The sequence below is a fragment of the Montipora foliosa genome, chromosome 6 (assembly GCF_036669935.1).
Source record: "Montipora foliosa isolate CH-2021 chromosome 6, ASM3666993v2, whole genome shotgun sequence".
Taxonomy (NCBI): domain Eukaryota; kingdom Metazoa; phylum Cnidaria; class Anthozoa; order Scleractinia; family Acroporidae; genus Montipora; species Montipora foliosa.
The window spans coordinates 21,287,591-21,315,090 of NC_090874.1; the positions used below are offsets into that span (position 1 = coordinate 21,287,591).

At 39.5% G+C, this 27,500-nt stretch overlaps 3 protein-coding genes, 1 long non-coding RNA gene and 1 pseudogene across 5 annotated transcripts in view; 2 read left to right on the forward strand and 3 right to left on the reverse strand.

Annotated features, from left to right (window-relative positions):
* Window positions 1–761: 761 nt before the first annotated feature.
* The window catches only part of LOC138006955 (uncharacterized), a 47,397-nt gene continuing 20,658 nt past the window's right edge, over window positions 762–27,500 (reverse strand). The window contains exons 2-3 of the long non-coding RNA XR_011123963.1: window positions 20,407–20,554; window positions 762–933 (exon numbers count right to left, since the gene is read on the reverse strand). This is a non-coding gene — a long non-coding RNA (uncharacterized lncRNA). The remainder of the gene's footprint in view (window positions 934–20,406; window positions 20,555–27,500) is intronic.
* LOC138008491 (uncharacterized) lies at window positions 5,633–6,941 on the reverse strand. The gene is made up of 3 exons (XM_068855811.1): window positions 6,278–6,941; window positions 5,891–6,187; window positions 5,633–5,757 (listed from the first exon to the last, which is right to left on the reverse strand). Exons 1-3 carry the CDS (start codon window positions 6,939–6,941, stop codon window positions 5,633–5,635), a joined length of 1,086 nt encoding a protein of 361 aa, XP_068711912.1.
* Window positions 10,046–12,040, forward strand: LOC138006952 (uncharacterized). 2 transcript variants are annotated; one of them, XM_068853592.1, is made up of 3 exons: window positions 10,046–10,486; window positions 10,885–11,130; window positions 11,857–12,040. In XM_068853592.1, exons 1-3 carry the CDS (start codon window positions 10,266–10,268, stop codon window positions 12,017–12,019), a joined length of 630 nt encoding a protein of 209 aa, XP_068709693.1. In that variant the 5' UTR covers window positions 10,046–10,265; the 3' UTR covers window positions 12,020–12,040. The 2 variants fall into 2 exon arrangements, with proteins under 2 accessions (XP_068709693.1, XP_068709694.1); XM_068853593.1 differs by lacking the exon at window positions 11,857–12,040 and adding an exon at window positions 11,210–11,730.
* On the reverse strand, window positions 12,097–18,730 carry LOC138006953 (uncharacterized; annotated as a pseudogene).
* LOC138008493 (uncharacterized) overlaps window positions 27,468–27,500 on the forward strand; it is a 2,037-nt gene continuing 2,004 nt past the window's right edge. The window contains exon 1 of the mRNA XM_068855812.1: window positions 27,468–27,500. This exon is cut by the window's right edge and continues 2,004 nt beyond it. Coding sequence (XP_068711913.1) covers window positions 27,468–27,500 — 33 coding nt within the window.

The following is a 27,500-nucleotide window of genomic DNA, read 5'->3' on the forward strand; positions in this document are numbered from 1 at the left end:
GGGCAACCTACAGATTATTCACTAATCTGTAGGTGCGCTGTTCCTCAGAATGGACTGTAGGCTTTTAGCCAATGAGAAGACAGATGGTGACTACAATGTATAATAAACATAGCTAGTGGACAAAAACAACAGCTTTGCAAGCCCTGCACGTGCGTTTATGTCCATTTCTTTGCCGTCGTCTGCAAAACAACAACGTGAAATAGCCAAATTTGAGGTTTTATCAAGGAAGTCGGCAATTGAGGATAAATTTTCATTTTCTCCCCTAAATTAAGCGCCGTTCCGACCAGTGTCATTCTTGAGGATACCACACCCTTGTCCTATTAAAAAGGTTAAGATAGTCACAAAGTGATTACAATAACGCGAATTTATATTTTGAAATGACGTTCTCGTTGCTGTCGCCGTCGTCGTTGTTTAAGTTCTTATTGATTTCGCGGAAACTTGCGCACCTTTTTTGGCGTAGTCACCATAATTTAGAAGTTTTCATTTAATTTTTTGAAAAACGCTCCAAAAAGGGCTTGCCGTCCCGTTTTTTTTCCCGCCATATGGGCCGGAAGTAGAATGTAATGCGGAGTACTTGTAATAGCCCACTTTTGGTATAATATTAAAACTCGGTCCTAAACAAAAGGCATCATCTCCAGGCTCTGGGGAATAAACTCATTTGTATTTATTCCCCAGAGCCTCGAGATGATGTCGTGTGTTTAGGAATGAATTTTAATATATCGAATTGGGCTATTTTAATTTGTTTTGCGGATACAATTTTAATCAGCTAGTGAAAAAAAAAATGAACTTTTACGTGCGACCAGATCCTTTCGTTTCGCCGACCACGTGACCAAAAGAAACAGAGGGCTCTGGCGACGAGAATGGTATTCTAATCACTTGATGCGATTTGGTACATTCCATCCAGCGTTAAAATAGTGCATCAAAATGGCTTCCCTGAGACGGATTGACAGGATCGTAGTGAGCATTGAAATCAGCAAGAAGTACGAGGGCATTTTGGGGATTAGACAAAGCCCTATCAACGCTACATTGCAAATTCGTAAGAAAATTAATGTTGGCTTAAGCATTTACACAAGGTGGACCGTAACAGATATCACACAAAAAGTTAGTGCATTAATCTTCATTTCTATCCATAACAGTTCAAGCCCATTGACTTCTAAACAAATGGGATGACACTGAGAAAGCAACACCTCCGTACCGCCTCCCATCCCTTACGTGTGTCAAAGCGCATAATATGACAATAGCCTGGAATGTCAAAAGAATCGCTTGAAATTGAATAAATTAACCATGTCTCAGAGATACTAAAAGTATGAAGTTTCTGTTTCAAATTATTGAGACAAGCTCATCAAATTTATCGGCTATGTTTAAACCCCGAACATTAGCGTGGCCACTCAAAAATGAAGAACTAGGGTTAGGTCCAGGATTATCAGGCTCATTATCACCGCCTAACAACAAAAAGGTAAAAATGATAACTGAGATATGACTGGTAATAAAAATAAAAGCTAAGAGAGGAAAAGCAAATACATTTTTTTTAAAGAGAAATGGTTGAGAAAGCCTATCGCCGCCCTATAAACTTCTAAGCTATCCCCCATTATATATATTAGCGAATAGAAGAAATAGAAAATAGCTCACCTCCTGCGGCTGCTCAAGTGTATAGAGAAATTATGAGTGCAAGAAAAATGACAAAAACATATCAGAACAGGGATCATATTTTATAAACTATGCAACTGCCAAGGCTTGGGGTTCCAAAATGCCATAAAACTAATGAGAATGAATTTGCTAAACTTCATTTAGCGGGCATGCGGGTAGAGCGGTAACTTTGTTTTATCTTCCAACGGGATGTGTCCACACCGGAGTATCTTTATGCTCATTTCTTGCCATCTGTAAAAGTTTTCGGTTAACAAAAGTAATGTCTTCGTAAACTGTGAACCCATCCCCTCCAGCGTCGCTTTCTTGGCCCTGAAAACCCTTAATTCTTGAACTTCACTATGATCGCGCGGCTGCCATCTTGTCTTTTCCGTCTAACCCTGTGGGCTCTGTCAATCTCCCCTGCGTCAAATTCTAAACCCATCTCCCAAAGAAAGAACTCTAAACCTTTCTTAGGGCAGTCTTTGTTATCTCCCTCCTGAACTCCATAGATACGTACACTTTCCCTTCGAGAATACTGCTCGTTGTTGTTTTGTTTAAGTCATTCCTCACGCGAGAACATTGGAAGCCACAAATGACCAGCTCCCAACATCAGTGGCTTCATAGCTCAGTTGGTTAGAGCATCACACCGGTATCGCGAGGTCACGGGTTCAAACCCCGTTGAAGTCCTGAATATTTCAGGCTTCTTTACGCAATTGCAAAAATTGCGTTCATAACTGCGAGAATCATAGCTTCTTCACTTGACATTCTTCTATGCTTATCATTCCACGTCCCCTCTCTGATTTTTTAAAGTAGAGCCGATCTACATCAGCCTGCAGGTGTAATGCACGATAAATGGTCATCAGCTTTCGTGTTTTGCGATCCATTACTTTCAGCTCTTCCTTGGCCCAATCAACAATTCCTGCCTCGTACTTTACAATGGAAACTGCTCTAAAGTTTATTGTTTTCATCGTATTTCCCGTATGGAGTTTAGTATTGTCTTAACTGTACGAAAATATTCCTTCTGGATCCTTCATTTTACTATGTTTTACATCATCCGCTTCTAGCACCCCAAGATACTTGTAGTTTTCATTCTCATCAACATTCAGTGATCGCATCTTTTTATTCCCCGGTAGCATGATTTCTTCATTTTGGAACACTTTTCCGCGTTTCATCAATAGGATTGCACACTTTGGTATTCCGAACTCCATCGACATATCTTCGGCCACAATTCTAACTGATGAGACAAGAGAGTCAACTTGATTTTCATTTTTACAATATGGCTTCTTAAGATCGTCCATAAAAAGCAAATGATTAATCATTCCTTTCCCGTCGCCAGGATCATATCCCGCCTTTACCTTTCGTAGCATGAGTGTTCGTGCCCGGATGAGCGATATCACAAAAAGGAGGGATGAAAGGCTGTCTCCTTGGAATATTTCTCTTCTGATATGAACTTCGCCAAGAGCTTCACCTCTAGCGGTTAAAACTGTCTTCCACTGTTTTATGTTGTTTTGGATCAAACCCACCATATTCTGCGCTATATACCAAATATCCTCATACAAAGTATCTCAGCTCCCTCCGTATTATCATTACCATTAGGGACTTAAAGCAAGGACTACGTAAGTGTCTAGTACGGTGACCGGAAGTCATATTTTTTCCCGCGACACGTACGTGGCCTGGTTTCTAGCCGTAGAACGCTTCCCGAATACGTAGGAGATTATGGCGGGCCGTAGTGGAAAGTACGTAAGTGTTTTGTTGTACTTGATATGCTTAATAAGTTAGTGTTTCAACCCAAATGGCAAGCTACAGGCATTTTATCCATTTTTGATCACCTTTGGTGATTTCCAAGAAAAATATTTGTCAATTTTGAGCTGAAAATGTGGTAACAGCAGCATCAATCCCAAACAACGTGTTTTAGCGAGGTAAAGCTTTATCAGCTTTCACCACTTGTTTTACGATTTTTGTGAGCTTATACACTTCTTGCCGCGGCTTTTCACATATCTTTCTCAAGAGGAAAGTACTTTAACAATTTAAACTCCTGCTTATACATGTATCAGCATTTGAATGAGGAACGTGAGTTTAAGTGGAGCCTAATGTATAATTTTGTTGCTTTTAGGCGCATGGAATGGAGTCTGGAAAATGATGTTGTGTTGTGCACAGAAATAAGGGTTCGTGAACCCTATAAATTTAAAAAGTGCAGCAATGAAAGGGGTAAGATTTGGACCGAAATTGCATCGACGCTTAACAGTAACGAAGAAGTCAAATTTCATGTCACTCAGAGGGGCGTCCGTGAAAGATACGAAGGACTCAAAGCAAAATATTTGGAAAAGATCAAAGGCGAGGAGAAAGCTAGTGGAATTTCCCCTGAAGTCACAGAGCTCGATAAGCTGTTGGAAGAAATAGTTGAGAAGGAAAGTTTGGCAGAATCGTCGAGAGAAAGCGACTCGACTATCAAGAAAAACGAGGAAGAGCGTAAGGTCGCAGAGGATTTGTGGAAGACCGCTATGGAGAGTATGGGCGAAACAAAGAAAAGATCAATGGAGAGTGAAGGGGGCGATATCAGTGTCAAGCGAAAGCGAAGAAGTGGCAGTGATGCAGTCGAATATTTACGTGAACGGGCGGAGAAAGAGATAAAAATTAGGGAGGAGGAGCTTGCACTCAGAAAACAGAAGCAAGACCAGGAGGCCAGCAAACAATCTCAACTGTTTCAACAACAAAATGAGATGTTGAAGGCAATGAAGGAACAGCAGATTCAAATGCAAAATATCCAAGCTATGATGTTGCAACAACAGCAGCAGCAGACAGCTGCGTTGATGTCGATGTTGGGGAGATTCATACCAAAACAGTGATGATCCACCTCCTCCACCACCCGCTCCTCCATCCCTGTGGATCCTTCCCTTTTGTTCATATGTTCGGTTTAACTTCTTACATTAATGTGCACCATTGAATTTTGTTTTATTAGTTAAAGTTGATAATGTTTTAGAGAAAAGCATTCACCAGAGGTTGAGTTTCTTCACTCTGGATTATAATATTCAGATGTTCTCACCAAACACCTCTCTGTTGGTTGGACCTTGTTACTTATGCCTGTTGAACAAGTAGCATCACGTGTTGAAATATTCAGCATAAACAATGTGACCATTTTTTTGGTCAGTGCTGTCTTCCTAGGGCATCATGCATAGTTCCCGTTTCTTGTGTGGCAAACAACCCAAATTGTATTTTTGAATTACCCATCACAGGCCTGTTTCTGACTACAAAGGATTGAAACTACTCTTGAAGCACTGAGAACAGAACACTGTCAAACATTTGTTAATCACCTGTTTGATTATCAGTCGAAGAAATGCTGTGGCCATTACCAAAGAGGAATGTAAGCAGAATGCTCAAGAAATGTTGTAATTTGTGCTCTGATCCCTTTTGTACAAAGGGACTTAAAATGTTGAAATTTATTGTTCATTAACACTATGTCATGATTACCGCAGAATTCAATGAGAGTCTTGTTAGCACTGAAAGTCATAAATTACTCATGCAAAATTGAGAGTAGTTACTCAAGCAAGACACGATATTGTGAGTGTCCAATCAGTGCTTAAATTTGGGCTGCCAGTGACCAATCAGATTTGACAATTTTTGTCACAATTACGAATCAATTACTTGAATAATCATAAACGAAAAGGCGACTTTAGTGGTTTCCTTTCTACACCAGTTCCTGATCGTTTTTCCTTCCACACTTTGCTGATCACCCTGTGGGGGGAAGGGTAGGAAAATGGGAGGGGGGTCTGCCTCTGAATACGTAAATACCCATGGACCACAGTTTTTACCCAGCTATTTACCCTCAACACAACTTTTGAACCTAAAACCCTATGGTATGCTTGTTATGAAGTGCTCAATCCTCAAGAAGAGCCCTCCTCAGATTTAGTTGTAATAGAGCACAATGTACATTCTCATTATAACCAGTGCAGAAACAGGGTGACCACACCCAGGGGTTGATTCTTCTGAAACTCTTGCTTTTGTTGACTTAAATCTTAATTCGTGCCAAATGCTTGCTCCTCTCTTCACCAATGGTCAGTTGGAAGGAAAAGGTCAGACCTTGCCCATCACCCACTGTCCTGCTCAACCCCTTTTTTAGCTCCACACTTGAGTCTGGTTAACAAAAACAGTTAATTAAAATAATCAAAAATTGATGGAGGCTCCAGAGAAAAGTAATTTGAAGTACTGTTGCCATATAGGCAAGTAAGTGCATTCCTCAGAAGAGCACATACTATGTACATTTTACCGACACTGCTGAGTTGGACCTTGAGGTTTTTCTTAAAATCAAGAAACTTAAAATAATTTGAAATGTCTCCAAACAGCCATTCCACTGAACATCTGACGGCACTCATGGCTGAATTGAATGCTTCCATTTGGACGGTAAGGGCAGCATTACGGAAAGGTGCCTGGAGATGAATGCGTAGTGGATAGGCTGGATCACCAAAAACACACATGGGCTGGACAGCAGGAGAAAACGCATAACGCTCAAGCTGTCTCAAAAGACCAGAATCGGCCAGCATACCTGCGTCGTGTCTCCTCCCTTCTGAAATGTTAAAAGGGGTTCAATATGAAAATGAAGTCCTTAATTCTCAGTTTAGTTTTGTCATAGCCCAAAAAATAAATGATAACATACCTACAGGTCCATACAAATTTCCAATCAGGCCATTCGGTAAAGCAATGGATTGGTATTTAAGGGAATGCACCCGTTTATGGCCATTGTATAGAACACGCTGGTGTCTCCCAGGTCTGCAAACAGGACGAACGGTGCCGTCTATAAAACCAAAGCAATTCTGGAGTGGTGAACCTTTTCTGGAAATGGCCTGTGCATACTCTTCAAGTGCTTGCGCACTTAACAAAGCTGGGTTCCAGTCAGTTAGCAAATGTCCATGAGTATCGTATATGTAGTCCAGAACTGTATTAGTTACCATACTAAGAACTGGAACAGGCCTACCGAAACGCGAAATCATGTCCGAGTAGCGACAAGGGTATGCAAAACGTCTGAGTAGCATACACAACCCCTCCATACCGTCTATTTTGCTTCGCTGCTGACAATGAAATGTTGCTGGTATTTGCAAAGCCTCTCCAAGGGTCTCCAAATCTTTCTTTTCAACGCGAAACTCCGCCAAACATTCATCGTCTTCCATGTCATCAAAGTGAAAATCGCCATAAGAAGAGTGTGGAAAAATCAAGTTGGCTGGCTGATATTCCTCGTAGAGAACTAAAAATTCTTCTTCAGAAATAAAATTAGAACCGTGCGAAAGAAGGAGCAAATCTCTTATTTCTCGAAACGAGGGCATGGCACTTAACAAACTATCGAGAAAGATTATAAACTTCCGTACTACGCGACTTGCTTAATGTACACAAGAGCTTTGAATTTTGGCGGGATTCTACGTACTCGTTCCATTTTTCCGCGGCTAAAACTCTCCGTACTAGACACTTACGTAGTCCTTGCTTAAAGTCCCTATTATCATTTGGTCTGCGGCACCGTTGAACATATTTCCTAAGAACATTACCTGATAAGGCAGAATTATTAGAGCCACTTGAGCGCGCGATTAATGAGGTTCTCATACCAGTTGTCACTGGCCACACACTGACACTAAAGTAGAGAGCGACCTCCTTGGTCTCCCTGTGCGCATGGGAGACCTTGAATAAGACCTCATCTTCTGAATACAAGCCTTCAATCAAAGTTACTAATCCGCTCGTGAGGCGAATTGTTGAGCAAAACCACCAGCCTCCAGATGCCTCAGAAATTCAAACACTGCAACTGAGCACAGGAAAACAAAAAGATGACTGTCTAAGTGAGATGCTAGAGCTGGTGAACAGCTCCCAGCCGACAAAAGCTAAGAGGGCTGTTGAGTTAGCTACAGAGACGGGATCATCAAATTGGCTGACCGTGATTCCTCTCGAAGAGCTAGATTGCAATCTGAATAAGAAGGAATTTAGAGATGCAATCAAGTTACGATACGACTGGGAAATAACGGACACACCCATGCGGTGTTCAGTTTATCGTGGATCACGCAAGGGTGTGTCAGCGCGGCGGATTCATAATCCAGCGTCATAACAAACTTCGTGAGATAGAAGCAGAGATGCTAAGGATGGTCTGTAATGATGTGGAAGTAGAGCCGGTCCTTCAGGAGCACACTGGGGAGACGTTAAATCATGGCGATAACAAAGCCCCTGACGCCCGTTTGGATATTCACGCTCGAAGCTTTTGGATGAGACAGAGATCTGCACCCCAATGTAGACTCTTACAGACTGAGACTTGACTCCTAGGCAGATCTCTAAGAAGCACGAGAACGAGAACTGAAGAAGAGGCAGTATGCGGAAAGAGTAATGGAGATCGAAAAGGGAACGTTCACACCCTTAGTTTTCACGACCACAGCTAGAATGGGGGATGAGTGTGTTAAGTACCACAGCAGACTTGCGGAGCTGATCGCAAATATGAAGGAAGAAAGTTATTCATGCGCAATTTCTTGGATAAGAGCTAATAAAGTTTCTTTTGCTATCGTACACTCTGCAATACTATGCTTGAGAGGCACAAGGTCCAGAAGACGACAGCTAGACTTCGTTGACTCAGATTTACAGATCGAAAGCATTAATCTATTCTTTTTTCTTTCAGGACTTTTATTCATTTAAGTTGAAATTTTCTTCTTCGATGTCTTAATTTAAAACCGCGCACCTGTGGCTCAGTTAGTTGAGCACCGGGCTGTCTCGCAGGAAGTCGCCGGTTCGAATCCCGGCCAGATCAACACTCAGAATCTTAAAATAACTGAGGACAAAGTGCTGCAAATGGTTAGACTTTCAAGTCTTTTCGGATAAGGACTATAAATAGTAGGCCCTATCTCACAAATATCTTCTATGTTCATAAGTTCCCTGTGGGACGTTAAAGAACCCAAGCACTATTCGAGAAGAGTAGAGAATAAAGTCCCCGGTGTTGTGGCTGTGCTGTTCTCTCCAGCAGAAGTGGCCGGCTTGTGCTGTATGAGGTCACCTGAGCAGAAACAGCCACAATTCAAAAAGGGACTTTGCCGAATGCTGGAACATGTAGATGTAGATGTTAAAACACTGTACTTGCCGCAAGAGCTAGTTGATCACATCTGAGCCGCAAGCAATGTATTTGCGAAATCGTTATTGACACACTGATTGTACGCTTATCATTCATAATTAATTATTAATGTTGTATAGTGCTTCCAATCCTTACTTTTTAATATTTCTGTGAATTATGTCAATAGTTTTCCTTTTTTTTAAAGTTGAATACAACGTATATTATTTTATTATCAAAAAATAATACAATACTACTACTACTACTACTACTACTACTAATAATAATAATAATAATGATAATAATAATAATTGTTATCATCATCATCATCATCATCATTATTATTATTATTATTATTATTATTATTATTATTATTATTATTATTATTATTAGTGATTTTGAGAAACACAGACATGTAAAAACTAGCGATATAATGTTAAATTTCCGATTTCTCGGCGATCTCATGACGCCATTATCAGGGTGTTGGAGATGAATATCCAAGTTCATAAAAGATATAAAATCATCCAAATTTGCATAAGTAAAGAAGAGCTAGACAAAGGCTTTAGCACGGGGGAAGGGGGGGGGGCGCACCCCACGAGAAGGGAAAAGCCCTGGCAACGAGGTTGTTACACTTACTGTCTAACTTTTTGTAACTAGCCACTTATATATAATTAGATTCAACTAAAGGTTGCCTAATTTGCTGTAACTAGTTACTTAGTTGTACCTTAATGTTGATTACAAAACAATTGTTATTAAAATTAGACATGCTGTATTAAAAATATAAAAATAGTCGAGAAACTTTACAAAATTTTTCAGCAACTTTTGAGTAACTTTTTAGCATATTTCTTAGCAACTTTTAAGCTTTTTCGGAGCAGAATCTGGAAAGGCCTAGTCAGTTTTACCATGGAGATTGAAAAGGATGAAATGCTTCCCTTTCTCGGGTCCCACCTCCTAAACCGAGCGCCCCAAATCGAGACTAAGGTCTACGTGAAGCCTACCAGTACCGGTTTACTTCTCCACTACCATAGTCACATCGACAACAGGTCAGTACAGACGAAGCTTACTTAATTTAACAACTATGCTTGATCGCGCGTACCGTTTGTCCTCATCTTGGGCCTATTTCTCGGGGGAGTGTGAAAGCTTAAAGTCCCTGTTCTCACGTTTGAAGTACCCCCAATACCTTATCAACTCTACTATTAATCCCTTTGTCAACTCAAGAGTTACTAACCAGCATCCATCGCAGGCATCGGTGGAAATGGTAAGAAATAACGTGACTTGGGTTCTCGTACCATTTAAAGTGCATATGAAGTAGATTTTTTTTTTGCGTAATTTTACAGCTTTTTATATGTACTTTTCGAAATGGAAAAAACCGAATAGTGTTACAGAGCGAAAAATTGGAGTTTTTTTCGTCTGAAGTGCGCTCTGTTCAGCATAAAAGTGGGTCCGGGGACTGGTAACCAGTTTTCAAGTGATGACGTAGGAAATTGTTTGAGTGATCTGCGTTTCTCACAATTTCTCACCTTTTATATATGCAACGGAGAGATATTTTTTAAGGTTCATCGCTTTTTTCGGGGTCAAGATGTCTGACACGGATGAATACATGTCTTCCGATACCAGTTCAAGTATGCAAGACGAAAGTGATTCCGACGAAATTGAAGTCATCGGACTTGTAGAACCATACGCGAACGAGCCACCGGCTCATTCAAGCGACGATGATGAAGACGACGAAGAAGATTCTGATGGGCTTTCCCCCGCAGTCCTACGTGCACGATTTGAAAGACAAGTGGCAGTTAATGAATGGTTGGTAATTTTTTTTACGGAGCACGGTATTTTAGAATACCCAACCACTTACTTTGTAGCTCCATTTTTCCCAACGCTTCTTCGAACGAAACATAAACATAATTTAACATAATTTGGTAGAGAGCCAAAGGAACCACGGACGTTAGTTGCCGATTCCAGCATTACAATGTGGTCGCTTTTCTACTGCTATGTGGTTAAAAAAGTGAAGCTAACATCCATAAAATTGTGTTCGTTGCACAGTATTTCGCTTCGATTCTCCAAGTAATGGGGGCGATTCCAGAATGGAGCACCTGATGAATGCTTTGGACAACGATGCATGACACAATAAGTTATGTGCCACTTTCATCCAGTGGGCTGGCAGACCTTGATTGATCTACTTTTTTTTTTTTCATCTATAGGTGTATTTGCAAGGAATGTAAAATAGATCATTTGTCTGGAGCACTCGAGTATAGATGCTGTCGGGAGATCGCTCAAGCCAGCCAAAAGCTTACCTTTGATGGTAGCATTGAAAGGGTATCGTGCATCACAAACCACGACGATTTCTCTTCCATGACAAACAGATCTGTTCTCCTGCAAGTGGGTCCACTACTAAGGGACAAAAACGGAAGGGGCTACCGCCGTCGTGATGGGCAAACGGAAACTCAGTAAGTAATAACGATAGCATCACCTGACGATCCTTAGATTTCTAGATAGTATATATATTATACTATTTTTTACTTGTAGGTGTTTCCATTTCTGTATGTCCATCTTATTTTGTTTGACTAAATGACTTGTGTCAGCTCCAAGAAGAGAGAAATATATATTACTTCTTACAAGGGTTTGTTGAAAATATTTTGCTTTTTTGTCCATGTGAAATTAATGACGTGTCATTTAGAAAAATCAACTCAGATAATCATTCTGGTTCTCTAATGCCACCAAGGGATTCAATCTCATACCCAGAGTCGATCCACATGCTCCTCGGCACAAGATTGCCAGGGATTTTCACCATAAATGTTTTGTTGCAACAATCTTGCTTTTTTCTGTCTCTGACTCCTCATTTAGAAAGTCAACTCAGATATACACTTCAGTTGCCTTGCCAACAGGATCACAGTTTTGTTCATAGAACGTGCAATACATTGTGGTTGTTTCACAGTGGAGAGTTTGTTGGTGTCAAATTAGCCAGTACTCTATAGGGCAAATAATATTACAGATACCCCAAAATACTTGTTGGGGTTCATCACCTCACTATTAGAGATTCTTGCCACCATGAAACATTATTAGGATACAAGCCATAATATGTTTTTCTTGTGGTGAGGTGACTGGTAACTGTTGTTGCACAATTTTAACTCCTGTACAGTTGCTATTCTAAAATTTAAATTTCAACCCTTCAGATTTCTACGAGCAGTTTCATACAGATGGCTGGTTCGCTGGATTTGTGGGTATATGGGCTGGGACAACACAAGGCCTTTACCAGCCTGTGTATACCACAACATCAGGCAGAGGTTCCTAACTGAGCAGATCAGAGGTTACCAGACAGCGCAGCAGAGAGATTGAGTTAACCAAACAATCTTTGGAGACAAGAAACAATGACTATGTCCTTCCTCTTATGTTGTATCATCGTTTTGAAAACATGCCTGTCACTACAACACAGGAGCTTCAATCAGAGCTCAGATATGGTATCTAAAAATGATATATGAATTGTTAGTGTTAGAAGCTGGCACTTGTTATACCGGTACCTGAAATTGCTATCAAGGGTAATGCATCAAAATTACATGTACAGCTGTACAGGGTTTTCAAGAATGTTCTAGAAAATGAACAGCAAAGCCAGCTACAAGCAGCTGTCACTTCTTAGGTTTGCATAGCCTTGACTTGTGACCAAGCATCGGTTTGCCACATGTTCGACAATTCCCCGGTCTTCTTTTCCTAGTTTTCTTTGCTGTGGCAGCCTGAGTAGAAGTTGCAGCTTCATGTAATTTATCTTGTTCTTCCGCTGTAAACAATGTGCATAACATCAAGAATGTTACAATCTAATGTTATATTTATAGAAGTTTCATTTACCTTACATGAGTGTACAATGATCTTTATGTAATAAAAATTCTTTCTTAATCTTACCCACAGGGTGTAGTTTTGTAGCCTCTCTGTCTTGTTGTTGTCTGTATCTTTCAACTGCCTGCTCTTTGTTTACCCTGTCTGTAAACTGGGAGCTCAAAGAGGCTGGAGCTTTGTATTTTGCATTCGTACTCTTTAGCAGGTCATCAATCTCTGACTTTGTTAGGCTAAATAGTTCCTCCTTTAATTCCTCAACATAACCTGTCAAAACAAAGGTGCAATTTATGTGACTATGGTAATTACATTATTGCAGTGCTCTGCCAGCAGCTTAAAGGAGCTTTGTTATGAACGGCACTTTTAAAAAGTTAACACTACATTTGTCAACCACAATCGTTCTATTTTTTTTTCTTTTTTTGTTCTTTTACATTCCAAGCCCTCCTTGATTTTTCTCTTTGAATGGTGCCTCTGTTATGCATTTTTCTACCTTGGTACACTTTTTCGTAAGTTCCCTTTTGGTCAGGAGGCAATACCTTATATCCTTTGCCAAAACTGATAATTTTACTTTCCTTATCAGTAGTGTGAGTTAAAATGGGTCTTTCCATCAAGATGTGCTTTATTTACAGATTACATATCATGTTACACAAATAAATATCATGATTGCAACCGGCAGCCACTGGCTTTGCACTGCTAGCAAAACTTCAATACAATGTGGATTAGTTGGCTTACCCAAAAGATTTTGATTTTAAACACATTTCGGCCAAGAGATGAGTCATCATGTAATACCAAAACATATTACAGTATATCATCACTTACCATATGTTGGAGCCACAGTAACCTCTCTGACCACTTATTCTCCAAGCTTGTACTTCGAAAAGTTAACTCTGACGTAGTCCTCTCCATCCTTGCTTTTCTGCGTTTCTCGCCTCACATTTTCATTGAAGTGCAAGGATGCCAAAATGTGCCTGAAAAATGAAACAGTTTTTCAGCCAGTATTATGCTAACACCAGCCAATAAATATGAAGGATAAAAAATACCAGGACTGTGGTATTTCTTATTACTGGTATGTAATATACAACTATTTAGGTCACTTCTACAAGCTACATGTATTTTGCTAAGACTATGGCAGCCTACAGGCAACTAAGAAAAATTTCTTTTTCTTATGTAGTGTTATTTTTTGTGTATTCAGGAGTTCTGTTCTCACCGACAATAGGTTCCCAACCAGGAGAAGCAGACCATTTTGGGGTGCCAATGATTTAAAGTAGAATGAAACCCCTCCAGGCAACTTGTTTGTGCATCTGGAGACATTTTCTTTACATCATTCACTATTCGGGTATTGGTGAGTAACTTGTGCAACTTATCATAGGCTTTCGTTCCTGGATAAAAATGACAACAACAAAAATAATGAGTGACATATAGTCTTCAAGTGGTTTTTTTTTACTGCCTACAGGTCACTCAAAAAAACTTGAAGTGCAATGAAAGAAACATTTCTATTTTCCAAAGTGTTGATATTTGGAATTCAATTGTTATAAAGATACCATTTTAATCGACGAACCACCTATAATTTGTCACCAGTCATACGTTACCTCGGTTGAAAATGATCATAAGTTATTTGGTCACTTTACTAACCTAACAATATTTCAAATGCAATCAAATTGAAAAAGCAAATTCTATCAAAATCATAAGGTATGGGGAAAAGGTACCAATCACTGTACAATATTTAAGACACTTGGGATTTTAAAAGGATTTTTTTTACAAGTGCAACAATACTTTTTCCTCACCAATCTTGATCCATCTCCGACTTCCAATATCCCCATGGGCACACTCCTCGAATTCTTTATCAGGGTGGCCATCATGTTTGTTTGTGACATGCCGCATAAATGACTTCCACTTTGCTGCTATTATATGAGCATATCCGAGCTTGGTAGATGTCACGCACCAATAAAGATGATTACGGACTCCTTTAATCCAATCACCAATTTTCTCACAACCTTTTTCCTTTGCCAGCTTCAGCATTGCTTTTCCAACAGAACGAGCTATATGCCAAATGTCAAAGTAGTGTGAACATTCAGGTTTGCATTCCCTTATCCACTTTGCTATGCCTCTATGCCGGTCTGAGATGAACACAAGAACACTGATGCCAACTGATTTGAGAAAGGAAAAGCACCGCTTTGCACCCTCCAGCTCCATTGGTGAACTATCACCAGTCTCGTTTGCCTATTGGTTTGATACAAGGACAACATCAGCAATCTTTTGATGTGTCTGTGCACACAAAAAAAGATAAAAGCCCTAATAATTCACCACTAAATTTTCACTGATTTTGATTGCGTTAACTTTTGATGTCTCTGTGCCGTTATAGGTCAGCACTAAATTTTCTCTGATTTTGATTGTTCTAAGGATGTTGCCTACTAATAGGAAGTATTTTTGTGCGGTTTATCACTATGCGAGAAAAGCAGATCTTAGTAGTGGCTATTGAAATCCAAAAAGAAAATTAGAGTTAACCACCCATTTTTTAGAGATAACTAAGCAACACTTATGAAGCAAAATACAAAGCGATGTATGGCGCTTTTTTCCCAAATCAAAGCTTTATTATTTCTGAAAAATGCATGGTTAACTCCAATTTTCTTTTTGGATACCAAAATCACTTGCTAAGTTCTGTTTTCACCGCATAGTTTTAAAGCGCGCAAAAATATCCCTGTATTAGTAGGCACCTCCCATAGGAAACCCGAGTATCTCGAGATACACAGAATGTACGCGCAGTAACAATAGAAGGCACCGTCCTTAAGTTATAACATGTGATAGTATCCGTTCAAGGATACACATTATCAGCTTTTAGTGCCCATCTGTAGAAAATACCGGGATGAATAATATTTAAAAGGAAATCGTCTTGACTTGTCAGGATTTGTTTCATTTGTTACATTTATTTGTTTATCTGTTTTTGCTTCAGTTATTATATTTATGTGCCAACTTTCACGAAAACAACAAAACAATCAGAATGCTTGCCTCATAATAAATAGTATACATGTTATAATCAATAGAAATTCAATTAACACTGTCACTTACCTGAAGTAGTTCAAAGTGCACCACCTTCAGAATTGTGTTGCAAAACATGGTGTATACACCATATTTGGCACTGTGCCCCATGGAGTCGAACCGACCATCCCCACTCCAGACGACACCTGCCACATTCTTAAGCTGTGCTATAAGGGATGCTCTGTACCGTTCCCAGTAGCTTAAAATGATTGGGAAGAGGAAACTCTTTTGATGAACAAAGAATGTCCTGGGACAATATGCAGACAATCCCATGTGCCGAAACACCAGCAAGATTTTGCTGATGGAGGCCCCAGCCATAAGGACTCCAAAGCTCAGAAGTATGTTGCCAGCTGGGTAGTTTCCAAAGATCAGTGGCTGTGACCTCCAATGAAAAGCATTTTCACCACATTTGGGGCAGTGCTGGGATACAATCACCATGGTCCCCCTCTGTTTCATAGTTGCTGCTGGCTTACTTTTCTTACACTTAAAACACACCATGGTGAAGAGGGCCAGCAGCATGGAGAAGAAAACAATGAATTTTGGCTCGTTGTAGGAGGGAGTACCTGGTTCAACCCTTAAAAATAAGAAGTGAACATCACGGCATAAATAGGCCTGTTTATAAGAAACCAAATGTGAAAGAACTGTATAGTAATAATAAAAATATGACATATTAGATAATATTAATTTCTTTATTATTACCAAGTACATGTAGAGTAATAAGACTGAATTCAAATTTCAGGTGTTCAATCTACACAGGGTTGGAAACATTGAAGGTTCGAAAAATTGAAATAAATCTGTCGATTCCTGTAATTAATGATTCAATATAGAAAAAATACCTGATGGTATTGTTTGGATCCACTTTGTCTGACTCGTCATCGCTCTGAGAGCTGTACTCTTCAGCTGAAGGAGCACTGTCCTCCAGTGTGGCCCAGTCAATAATGTTGTCATCATCTCCTTCCTGATCTTCCCTGCTGTCATCTGTTACTTCGTTCTCTTCCATGTCATCCACTTCATTATCCTAAACCAGAAGAAAAACTCCAAAAAACTCAACTTATTTATTGAATTTAAAAACACTGCAAATGAAATGTAAACAACAGAAACCTCATTATTATCATCAGAAGATTCCTGCTTTTCCTCCTTCTCCTCCTCCTTCTCTGGCTCTGTCTCAATATCCTAAATGATAATAATAATAATAATAATAATATAATAACAATGATTTATTAACAGATCCACTGGGTGGCTCTTCCCTGTTAAATGAAAGGAAGATGAAGGTGAACATATTCGAAGAAAATTTCTTCCTTTTACGATTAATAACTTACTGCATAAATAATCATCAATTAGTGAGTGTCATAACACCTGTAAATACTATGGCCAGTTAAAAAAGATGCAAAACAATCCATCGATTCAATTGAACTCAAAGCAACTACATGTAGCCAACACAAAGCACTTGAAAAGTCATGAGAACTATTCTTTCAAGTCATGATAAGTTGGGTTTACATTGTTTGTTTGACAAAGAAGTGCAAGATTTTTAAAGCAAACAATGACCGTAGAAATGCAAAAACAAAGTGGATACACTATTAAAAACTACATACTTATTTAAGGAATATTAAAGCTGTAATAAGAAAAGTTACCTTGACATCTTTCAGTGCCTTTAATTTTCCTTTTAATTTTTCTACTTGCTTTTCTAAGCGGTCCACCTTTTTCTTCATTGCTTTTCGTTTTTTTGCATGTTTTTTACACTTGTTACATTGTGCTTGAGGAGCTTTTGCAGCTGGAGTATTGCATATAAGAGTTCCTGATGTAATGGTGGCATAATCAATTCCAGACGAACCAGCAATAGGCATGTCACTTTCCACCACTCCACTAATTGCTGATGGGCTTGCAGCATCAGGCACTGAAGCTGATGCTGCAGAGGAATCACTGGTGAATGACAACTTTGCCTTCTTATTTGTCACTTCTTCTTGTGACATCACATCTCTCATGAACTGTCAAGACCAAAAATTCAACTTATTAGAAATGATACATGTAGGTACATTGGAAGAACAAATTATTTTTTAATTGGTGTGATTATTGTTTTCCTTTGTCAGAGATTATAAGTAAATTATAATAAAACAACACGCTGGAATACTTGAAAGTCATATTGACCCGAAACTACCATAATTCTACAAAGGAACTGACATTCGAACAGGTCATTCGGCATTTTACTTGGTTCTGTTGGTAAGATTAATAACACATTTTGCAAGGTAGCTATCATACAGCACGTATACCAAATTGCATGCTTTAGCAAGGTATCACATTATTCCACATGGACCCGATCAGTCTTCAAATTGTTGTCTGTAAGGCACTTAAAAAACATTTTGAGAGATGTGGACATTCATGCCAAAGAATTCTAAAACACAGCACAATAATGGTACCGTATAAATGTATGCAAACCAACAAACAGGGCAAGATTTCCGCACAGCCCCATACATTAATTATGAATACATTTTGGGACATTTTGCGACATGTATGTATGTATGACTCAAATTATTTTCATGTTCGTTCTTTGTACATGTATAATTAACGTATGGGGCTGTGCGGAAATCTTTCCACATACAGAGTTGACATTTCAGAACGGATATTATAGCTGTTACGTGTGATACTTATATAAAATCTCACTTACCGATCTTCGCTTTCGCGACGTTAGTGGCGAACTCAAAGGAACAACCGTGTCCCTTGTTGGTATGGCAGTGCCCTTTTTCAATTTTCTCTTCGGCTGAAGAGATTCCCCCGTCTCGGAAGAAGTGACAATCCACGGCTTGCTTTCGAAGCAGTTGTCTTCAAAGTGCACAGAACACAAGGTCGACGACTTACAAGGGACGAAATCTTTCCTGTGTATTCGGACAAATCGAATCCACTTCTGCCGTAAAGTTTCGTCCTTCGGGAAGTAATGCATAGATATTCCCGGTGTCGACGAATTATTGCTGCAATTGGACATATTGGGGCCACCCGCCGCACAATAGTTGCCTCTACTCTTCTTCTTCCCCTTGTCTGCCATTACGATCGAGTCGTCCGAACAATTTCTTACGTCACGAACTTGTAACATGATCGCTTTGGCCGCGCGCAAATTGGATCCACTTTTTATCGACAAATTTGAACTTTCGGCGGCAAGAAACTCCGATTTTTCTCTCTCTTACACTATTCGGTTTTTTGCATTTTGAAAAGTACATATAAAAAGCTGTAAAATTGCGCAAACATTTTTTTTACTTCATATGCACTTTAAGGACCAGGGCCCAGTTGTTTAAAAGCCGATTAACTCTAATTCCAGCTGAAAAATAAGCCATGGGGTTTATTTCTTTACTACTAAATGCTGTTCAACGCTTATATTCGCCAAAACTTTACATTAGAAGAAGTCAATCTTGAAAAACCAAAAAAAGGGAAAAGGAACTTTCACCAAAAAGTTGAAAACATGAAACAAAAGTTTACGCTAATCCTGGATTAAGTTAATTGGCTTTCAAACAACCGGGCCAGGATTCTGCTAACTTTATTAAGACTCAGTTGAAAGATTTAAGTCTCAAGCTCCAAATCACAGTCCAACCCATCCTTGTCAGTAGAAAAATTGGCCAAGACCTCCAAGAATGCGAGACTAAACCACAGCTGGTTAATGAACAGTGCGTTGTGTACCACTTTCGGCAATGCAACCTGCGCGATACAGGTAGCTATGTTGGCTACACACGTGGCCATCTACATACACGCGTGGATGGCCACAATCGTACGTCATCTTCTGTACGCAAGTGTTATGATCACGACCACGCGGGTGCTGTCCCTCAGGACCTCCTCAGCTGCTTTAGAGTGTTGAAGGAATACATGAACAAATTGGACTGTCTCCGGTTAACGAAATGCTCAGTACATCAAACAATTAAGACCACGGCTGAACGTGCAAACAGATTCACTCCGTGCTAAAGTCTTTGGCCGTGTTTTCACGATAGCCATTGTGTCGCTTAACATTCCTGAAAATGGTTTGCTTACAGACTTCGTTCAGCGACTTAAAAATGATACGTGTTTTCACGGGTAAGATTCAATGGGAAAGAGCACGTGTCAATGCAACAATAAAATAATAAGAGTAGCAAGACTGTTTACGTCAAGTTCTATATTAAAAAATGCGTTGGAATACAATGTTTATCACCGCTGTTTGTGTTATTTTCTTATTCAAGTTACGATGGCCTAAGAACAAGAGTTTATACGACTGTTGCACTTCCGATTTGGGTAACCGCAGGAGACTCCTCATTGGCCGAACGTAATTGCCTACTCGCTTAAGCTACCTCGTTTTAATGGCTTAAATTTAATGAGAATTCTGTTGAAATTTGCCGACTAACTTAACGTTAAGCGAGTTGGGAAAGGAACTGTTTTCACGGTATTTTAGGTTGTCACTCGCAAGCGATCTGAAAAACCGCTCGTGAAAACACAGACTTTGTCTAGCTCATCTTCACTTATGCACATTTGGAGTATTTTATATCTTTTATGAACTCGCAAATTCATTTTCAACCCTTTGATAATGAGGTAGCCGAAACGTCTGAAATTTAACATTATATCGCTAGTTTTTGCATGTTTATTATTAGTATGGCAGTATACAAGCTTCTAGATGCCCAGACCTATAAGCCTTGATTGGGCGGCAAACCGTAAGCAATCAATGCATATAGACTAAAAATATAATACATAATAACGCTAAAATTACTCTTCTAACGTATTTGTATAAAAACTGAAAAGCCATATGTAAATTTGAATCTTACAGATAAATAATAAATATATATGATGAAAATAAATTAAAAATGCCCTCCTTTGACGATGATGATGACAATGATGATGATTATTGGTTGGTTTACCTGGTTTTTGCTTCACTCCATACACCTCTGTTCTCATACAAGCACGGTCTTTGAAGTCCTTCACCACAAAACGTAGCCACCTTGTTATTAGTACATTGCTTAGAACATTTTTCTTTGCTGTATTCTCGTCATTATTTCCATCGAAAATCTAAAATGCAGGGAAAAAATACAATATTTCTGCTCTTTGATGGTAATTAAATTAGTCTACCAATGTCTCTTGAATATATAAATGTTTTTTTGCCACACAATTAACAATATTACAAAGGCAATCAATAATAAGAATAAAGTCATTAATAAACGAAAGGATGGATATTACAATAAATGTGGTGAGGAGACCCCAAGAAACCACCGGGCTTATAAGAGGGGCCCCCTCATATGCTTCAAGTATTCATAAATCTAAATAAGCTCACGCAATGCTTGAGCGGCATAACTATAACTCAAGAAACCCTAACATATTTTTCTTATAGTTTAGATAACTAGATGATTTAATAATTGATCCAGGAAGAGAGTTCCAGATTTTTGAACCTTGATAAAGAATTGTAAATTGTTTGATGCTATTGCAACAAAAATGTAGCCGATAATTGTTGGCTGTTCTAGTACCGCAATTGTGCATTTGGTGGCTTGTTTCAAATAAATTCAAAAATATCGGAGGCAACAACTGATTGTAATAATAAAACATAAACTTAGAAAATTGAAATGAATTTATTGAAAATGTCCATGATGCTTAGTTTCGCAATTGAAGGAGGAGAATGCGCTCGGTAATCTGAATTTGTTATTGCTCGCACAGCACGCTTTTGCAAGTAGAGTATTCTATTTAAATTGGAGACATGTAGAAGACCAAGTGGAATTACAATAAATGATGTAAGGATAAATTAGTGAGTAGTACAAGGCTAGCTTGGCTCTTGAAGAAATGTAGAATCGAGATCTAAATATAATGCCAACGGATTTTGCGATTTGCTTTGATGAAAAAACTTATATGACGCTTCCAAGTAAGATGCTCATCAAGATAGACACTAGAAATTTGGATACGTTTGTTTGTTTTAGTAACTGAATAGACCATATTCGTATTCTCAGTATTGGACTGGAACTAGCTTGCAATGGAGGCTAATGCGGGGAAATCTTTTCAAATGCAAATACTTTTTAATATATTCCCCCGCATTAGCCTCCATTGCAAGCTAGTTCCAGTCCAATACTGAGAATACGAATATGGTCTATTCCAAAGAATACAGTATGTTAAAATCTCCATTAGCTATTCTCTGTCTTGGTTTAAAGATAACATAATTAGTCTTTTTAACACTAACTGAGAGCTTGTTACATTTCAACCACATGTCATAATTGCGCAGCTTGTCATTTAAGTAAGAGATAAAGCCCGAGAACGGCGGTATTACGCCATATACATCCCGAGGGCCGTAGGCCCGAGGGATGTATAAGATATTATTCATGAGGTATAGGTTACATAAAGGTGGTCTTTCACAGGGAAATAATTGGCCACTTGTTTTTGACATCTGTTTTTTTGTCATTTTTTGATCCGACCGCAGGCAATGACGTATTTCATTGTAAGTATTGTAAAGGTTTTCACACAGCATCGAGAAAGGGCGTTTCACGGGTCATAATTTGTTCAAAGCACTTGTTCTCACTTAGGTGAGAAACGGAGAACAATAGCGCATTATTTGTTTGCTAAGCCGACAGTTTGATTTACATCGACTCCTGTTGGACATAACAAGCTTGGAAATGTTGTTAGCAAAATGTGCAAAGACGCCGACCTACAGGGCGAATTCAGCAATCACAGTCTGAGGGCCACAACAGCAACACGTGGACTGGAAAAAGGAATCTTAGATAAGTTGATTATGGAGCGTACGGGACACCGAGATATCAGATCTTTACAAAGGTATCACATGAGAGGCCTGATGTCTCTACCAAAATTGAGATTTCTAAAGCATTAAATTGTCGATCCGAAGGATCCGTAGAAGAAAGGGAAGCCGAGTCCTCGTTAAAAAGAGAAGTAGATCAGTTAGTTGATGACGAAGTAAAAAGATTTTGCCAAGATGACAACAACGCGACTGTGAAAGGATCAAACAGTGTTGTGTTCCAGAACTGCTCGTTTGTAATATCCAAAGACTTAAATTTTTCTTAGAGTGAACACATAGCCTGCATGATATGTGGGATACTGCTGTATTTTCTATAGTTGCAGAATAAATTTCTATATTTGTGTTAAAGGTAGAAATTTTCTCAGAATGTTTAGCGGGGTCAAAGGACGTGTATGATTTGCTTTAATTGCTCATTATAAATGGAAGGGATTTATTTGTATATTGCCCAGGGAAGCAGGGCAATATACAGATAAATACCGGGTATTTATTTAGATATTGCCCTTGCATTTATAATTAGCAATTTATTCAATTCATCAGCCCCGCTCTTCCCTGCTACATTATCAAGCCCTCCCCGGACTTTCAGTTAGTTAAATATTCATGAATTATGTAAGGCCCAGTTCAGACGTCGTGCTTCTGTCGTGTCGAACTAAATTCAGGAATTAAGTTCGACAAAAGCACGGCAGAAGCACGGCGTCTGAATCAAACTTTTGAATTAAGTTCGGCAAGCAATTAAGTTCGACAAGCTCTGTCGTGCTACACGACTTTGGCACGGCATTGATTCAAACGTCGTGCTTGTGTCGCGCCAAACAAAATTCATAAATTATATTAATGTATTTGGCGAGATTGAGTTCCCACGGGGAGTTAGGAGAAGAATTGTTACGAGGCATCAGTAAAGCCTGAATTTGGTTCGACTTTGGCACGGCGTCTGAATCAGAGTTGTTTCCCTACCGTGCTACAGTCGAACCAAATTGCAATTAAGTTCGGCACGGCAGAAGCACGACGTCTGAACTGGGCCTAAGTTAAATAAAGGATGTTGAATAAGAAAAGGAAATGTGTGATTCACGAAATAATAAAGATTGCACCCTTCTGGGGCCTGGGGTCCGTTTCTGGAAAGTTCCGGGAAACTCTATCGGGACCGAAAGAGTGTTTCTCGAAGCACCCGTAAACTTTCCCGGTACTTACCGGGGCCGATAAAATAACCGGGAGTTACCAGGCTCCTGCGTACACTGCGACGCTCATCATGAACAGAAGGAGAATGAATTTGCACTATAGATCAGGGGCCGGTTCCTGAAAGGTGTAATAACCCTATTCCAGGGATAAATGTGCCTGAAATAAGGCACATTTATCCCTGGAATAGAGTTATTATACCTTTCAGGAACCCGGCCCAGAGCGACAAACTTGATGTAAAGGTGGCGTTCGAAGCGATGACCTTCCATCGTTCCCTTTACACCTTTCAGCAGTGAAGGCGGCTTTTTAAACCTCAGAAATAGGTCAGTAATTCACAAAAAGACAAGGATCCTCACTATTGTAAACAGGGATTACTTCTTTCAGCAATTTTCAGTTTGTCTGGGAAAATGCTTTTTGCAGCAACTGATTAATAATATTCGCTAAAGGTGACGAAATTAAGTGAAAAGAGCTTTTTGATTACACGCATTGGAATATTGTCATAACCAGGGGCTTTCCCAGAAGCTGATGTTTTAGAAATATTTTCAAGTTCTATTGTAGTAGTTAGCTTTTAAGTGATAGGATTGTTATTATTGTCGATGGGGAATGAAGGAAAATTATAATTGACTGGTGGTATAGCACTTGCAAGGCTTGGGCCGATATTAGTAAAATATTTACCAAATCCGAGGCTCAGCAATCACCTTGGAATCGATGATTGATTTCCCTTCACATTTAAAAACTGAAGGCAATGAAGGCTTGCTTGTTTGCTCATTTATCACTTCATTTAGCAATTTCCAAGTTAATTTAAGGTCTTTGTTAGCGTTGTCATACTTATTATCATAGTGGGAGCGTTTGGCAATGCGAATTATGTGGTTCAGTTTATTTTTATATGTCTTATATTGTAGTTCACAAGACTTACTGGGTGATTTGATTAATTTTTTATAAAGACTATTTTTCCGATTTATAGATTTCAGTATGGCTGGGGTCAATCAAGGAGACCTAGACCTGTTCATTTGTTTGCCTTTGATCCATTTTATTGGAAAAGAGGTATCAAATTGCCTCGAGTATTCATTTATCAATCTACTGTAGGGTTCATTCAGGTCATCCGAGTTTAGCAGTTTCAGCCAATCAGTTAGCGTAAGAGATTCATTGAATTTATTTAAATTGTCTTCTTTAAATGAGCGCTTAAGAAGTTTCTTCTCACTTTTATGCGGCAAAACTTCAACATAAAAAAGAGCACAGATCGGAAAATGAACCGATAAATCATTGAGAACAATACCGGTGAAGACATGTGTTGAGAGATGATTGGTAAATATGTTGTCAATTAATGTTGCAGAATAGGAAGTCAGGCGAGTTGGATTCCATATGAGTGGTAAAAAAGCGTGTGAAAATAGATATTCCATAAAGTCCTGAGTGGGTACATGATGATTGTACTGAAGTTAATCTAAAGTAAAATCACCCATCACAGCAACATTTGTTGTCTTTTGAAATAATGGAAAGAACATCATCAAATTTATCTAAAAAAGCAGTTACGTGATAGTAAGGTAATCTGTATATAGACAGAGCCGACAATGATGTCTTTCCCTTGAGTTACGACTATTTCCACAAAAAGTGATTCAATTAATTATCTCAGGGTCGGAGAAATTACATTCCGGATGAAGTTTACAGTCAAGACCATTTTGTCAATAAATCCCAGACGCATACAAAACATGGACTTAAGGTCCATGGACCCCTTCATGGACCCGGTCCATGGACTTCCCCTGTGGACCACCCCTCATTTTGTAAAGTTACAAGCAGAAAAATCTTTAGACGAAAGAGGGAAGTGATCCACACACTTATCTCCCCAATTTTAGCAATTGTCTCTTATTAAGTCACCTGAAAAAATCAGATGGCTCCAACGGGATTCGAACCCATGACCCTCTGCGATGCTGGTGCAATGCACTACAAACTGAGCTTTAAAGCCACTCAGTTGGGAGCAGGTCAATTTGTTGGGCTCATTTGTTTCGGTGAAGGACTCGATGAATGAAATTAACGTATATTTGAAAAGCGGGTTATTGACGAATCCCTTTGGAGCCACCAAATAGGTGGTATAAGTGTCTACGACAGGCAATTGCTTAAATCAGTACATGTAGCCCTATATTCCTGTCACGGCCCTTTCAGGGACCGCCATTGGATTGAATTTCTCGCTAATGAGACTCCTGTAGGAGCCTGATGACCAATCACATGAAACTAACTTGATGTTATAGTGTCACCGAACCGGAATTGTCTAAAAATAGATCGTACATGGGCTCCTGGCTCTAGTTTCTCAAAAGGTGGATAATGCTATCCACCGGATAAATCATTATCCACTGGATAGCGCAATTGGTTTCGCTATGACTTATCCACTGGATAGTGATTTATCTGGCTGATAGCGCTATCCATCTTTCGAACAACCGGGGCCTGGGGTCCGTTTCTCGGAAAGTCCCGAAATTTTACGGGCCATTTTCGGGTGACACAATTCCCTTTGTATCTCAAGAACGGAGAGGATTTAAGTCGTCAAAGTTTCTTCTTTTTGCTACCTTACAGTTTAAAACATGTTAAAAGATCGGCTTTCTAAAGCAGTTTCACAAATGGCTTTCGGGTCCGAAAAGTTATCGGGACATTCGAGAAACGGGCCCCTGGTCCGTAAAAATACTTTGACATGGGCTTTAAGTATTGGAGTTGTTCGCTCCTAGTTATGACATTCTGCTTAAATTTTCCAGGTAAATGCGAGGATCACTTCGTTATTTCGTCTAAAGCTTTTTGGCTTACCACAGTCATCCTGAAGAAAAAGATCAAGATTTTGAAATCTGTGAAATGGAAGCAACAGGATGTCTCCTCTGACGTGTTAGTCACTGCAATTGATGTAAAATGTATTTTTGCCTACCGAATAAATGCGAAACAGGGGAAAATAATAATAATAATAATAACTGTCCCCCCGGGCTAATACCTTGGCGTGGTGGGGGGCTTGTGTGCCTCGATGATACGGAGAGCTAAGCTGGCAGGAGCTAAAGCTCCTGTTAGGGCCACCCAAGCCAGACAGGTCAATGGTTAGAGGCCAGACTAAAAGTAGCCCGGTGGTTGTGTCACCTAAAAGTCACTATCCTCAAATGATGAGTGCAAATCAAAGTTTACAAGATAACGGCGTGAATGAGGCTGGAGTCCTTGATGACGAAAGTCCCTCGCCCGGCAGGTGCTCCACGGCGATGCAGCGTGGGCCCGGTCGTCATTATGCTACTGCAGTAAGATCAATGAGAAGAAAGTGGTCTCAGGAAGAGAACAGAGTGGTGATGGAATGTTACTACCGGAGCGAACCAGGTGTTAGGGGATAGAGAAAGAGAATGCATGATTTGTGGATTGCTAAGGACCTGTTCGTAGTTACCGAGCAAAGGATTGTTGACCAGGCAAATCAAATACGGAAAAAGAAGTGGTTAAGTGATCTGGAACTAGAAGAGATACAGAGAAATGTTGATGATGTACAACACGGCGAAGTTGGACCAGAGACAGAAAATGAGGAGATGTCTGTTACTTAAAATGCGGGAGAACAAGTAGAAAATGAACGACCTAATCAAGGTCGGGTCGGTGTGCCTTATGAGAAACTGCAGGCTCATCCTGATTACAAGCTCTCAGAAGAAGAACAAGAATGGTTAGTATGGATGGATGAAATACTGAAACTTGAAAGGACTAGGTTGCCATGTTTACGGGGCATTAACAAGGGTAAGCTGAAGTCTGCAGTCAAGAAAGTAGATATACTTCTGGAGAAGATTGAAGTCGGAAACATTACATCAACAAATGATATTATTTATGCTGGTGCTGCATTGGTAACAGAGATGGTTGGGGCGAACAAACTAAAATCAAAGCAAAAAGAGCCATGGTGGAAACGGCGGTTGGAAAAACAAGTTAAAGAAATGAACCAGGATCTTGGAAGAATAAATACATTGCTAGAGAAGAAACCACACTTGCATTCTTCGCATTATTAGCGGCCTTCGAAAGGACTACTACCATGAAGTCATGTCTGTGCACACTCGTAAGATCTCGAGGTTG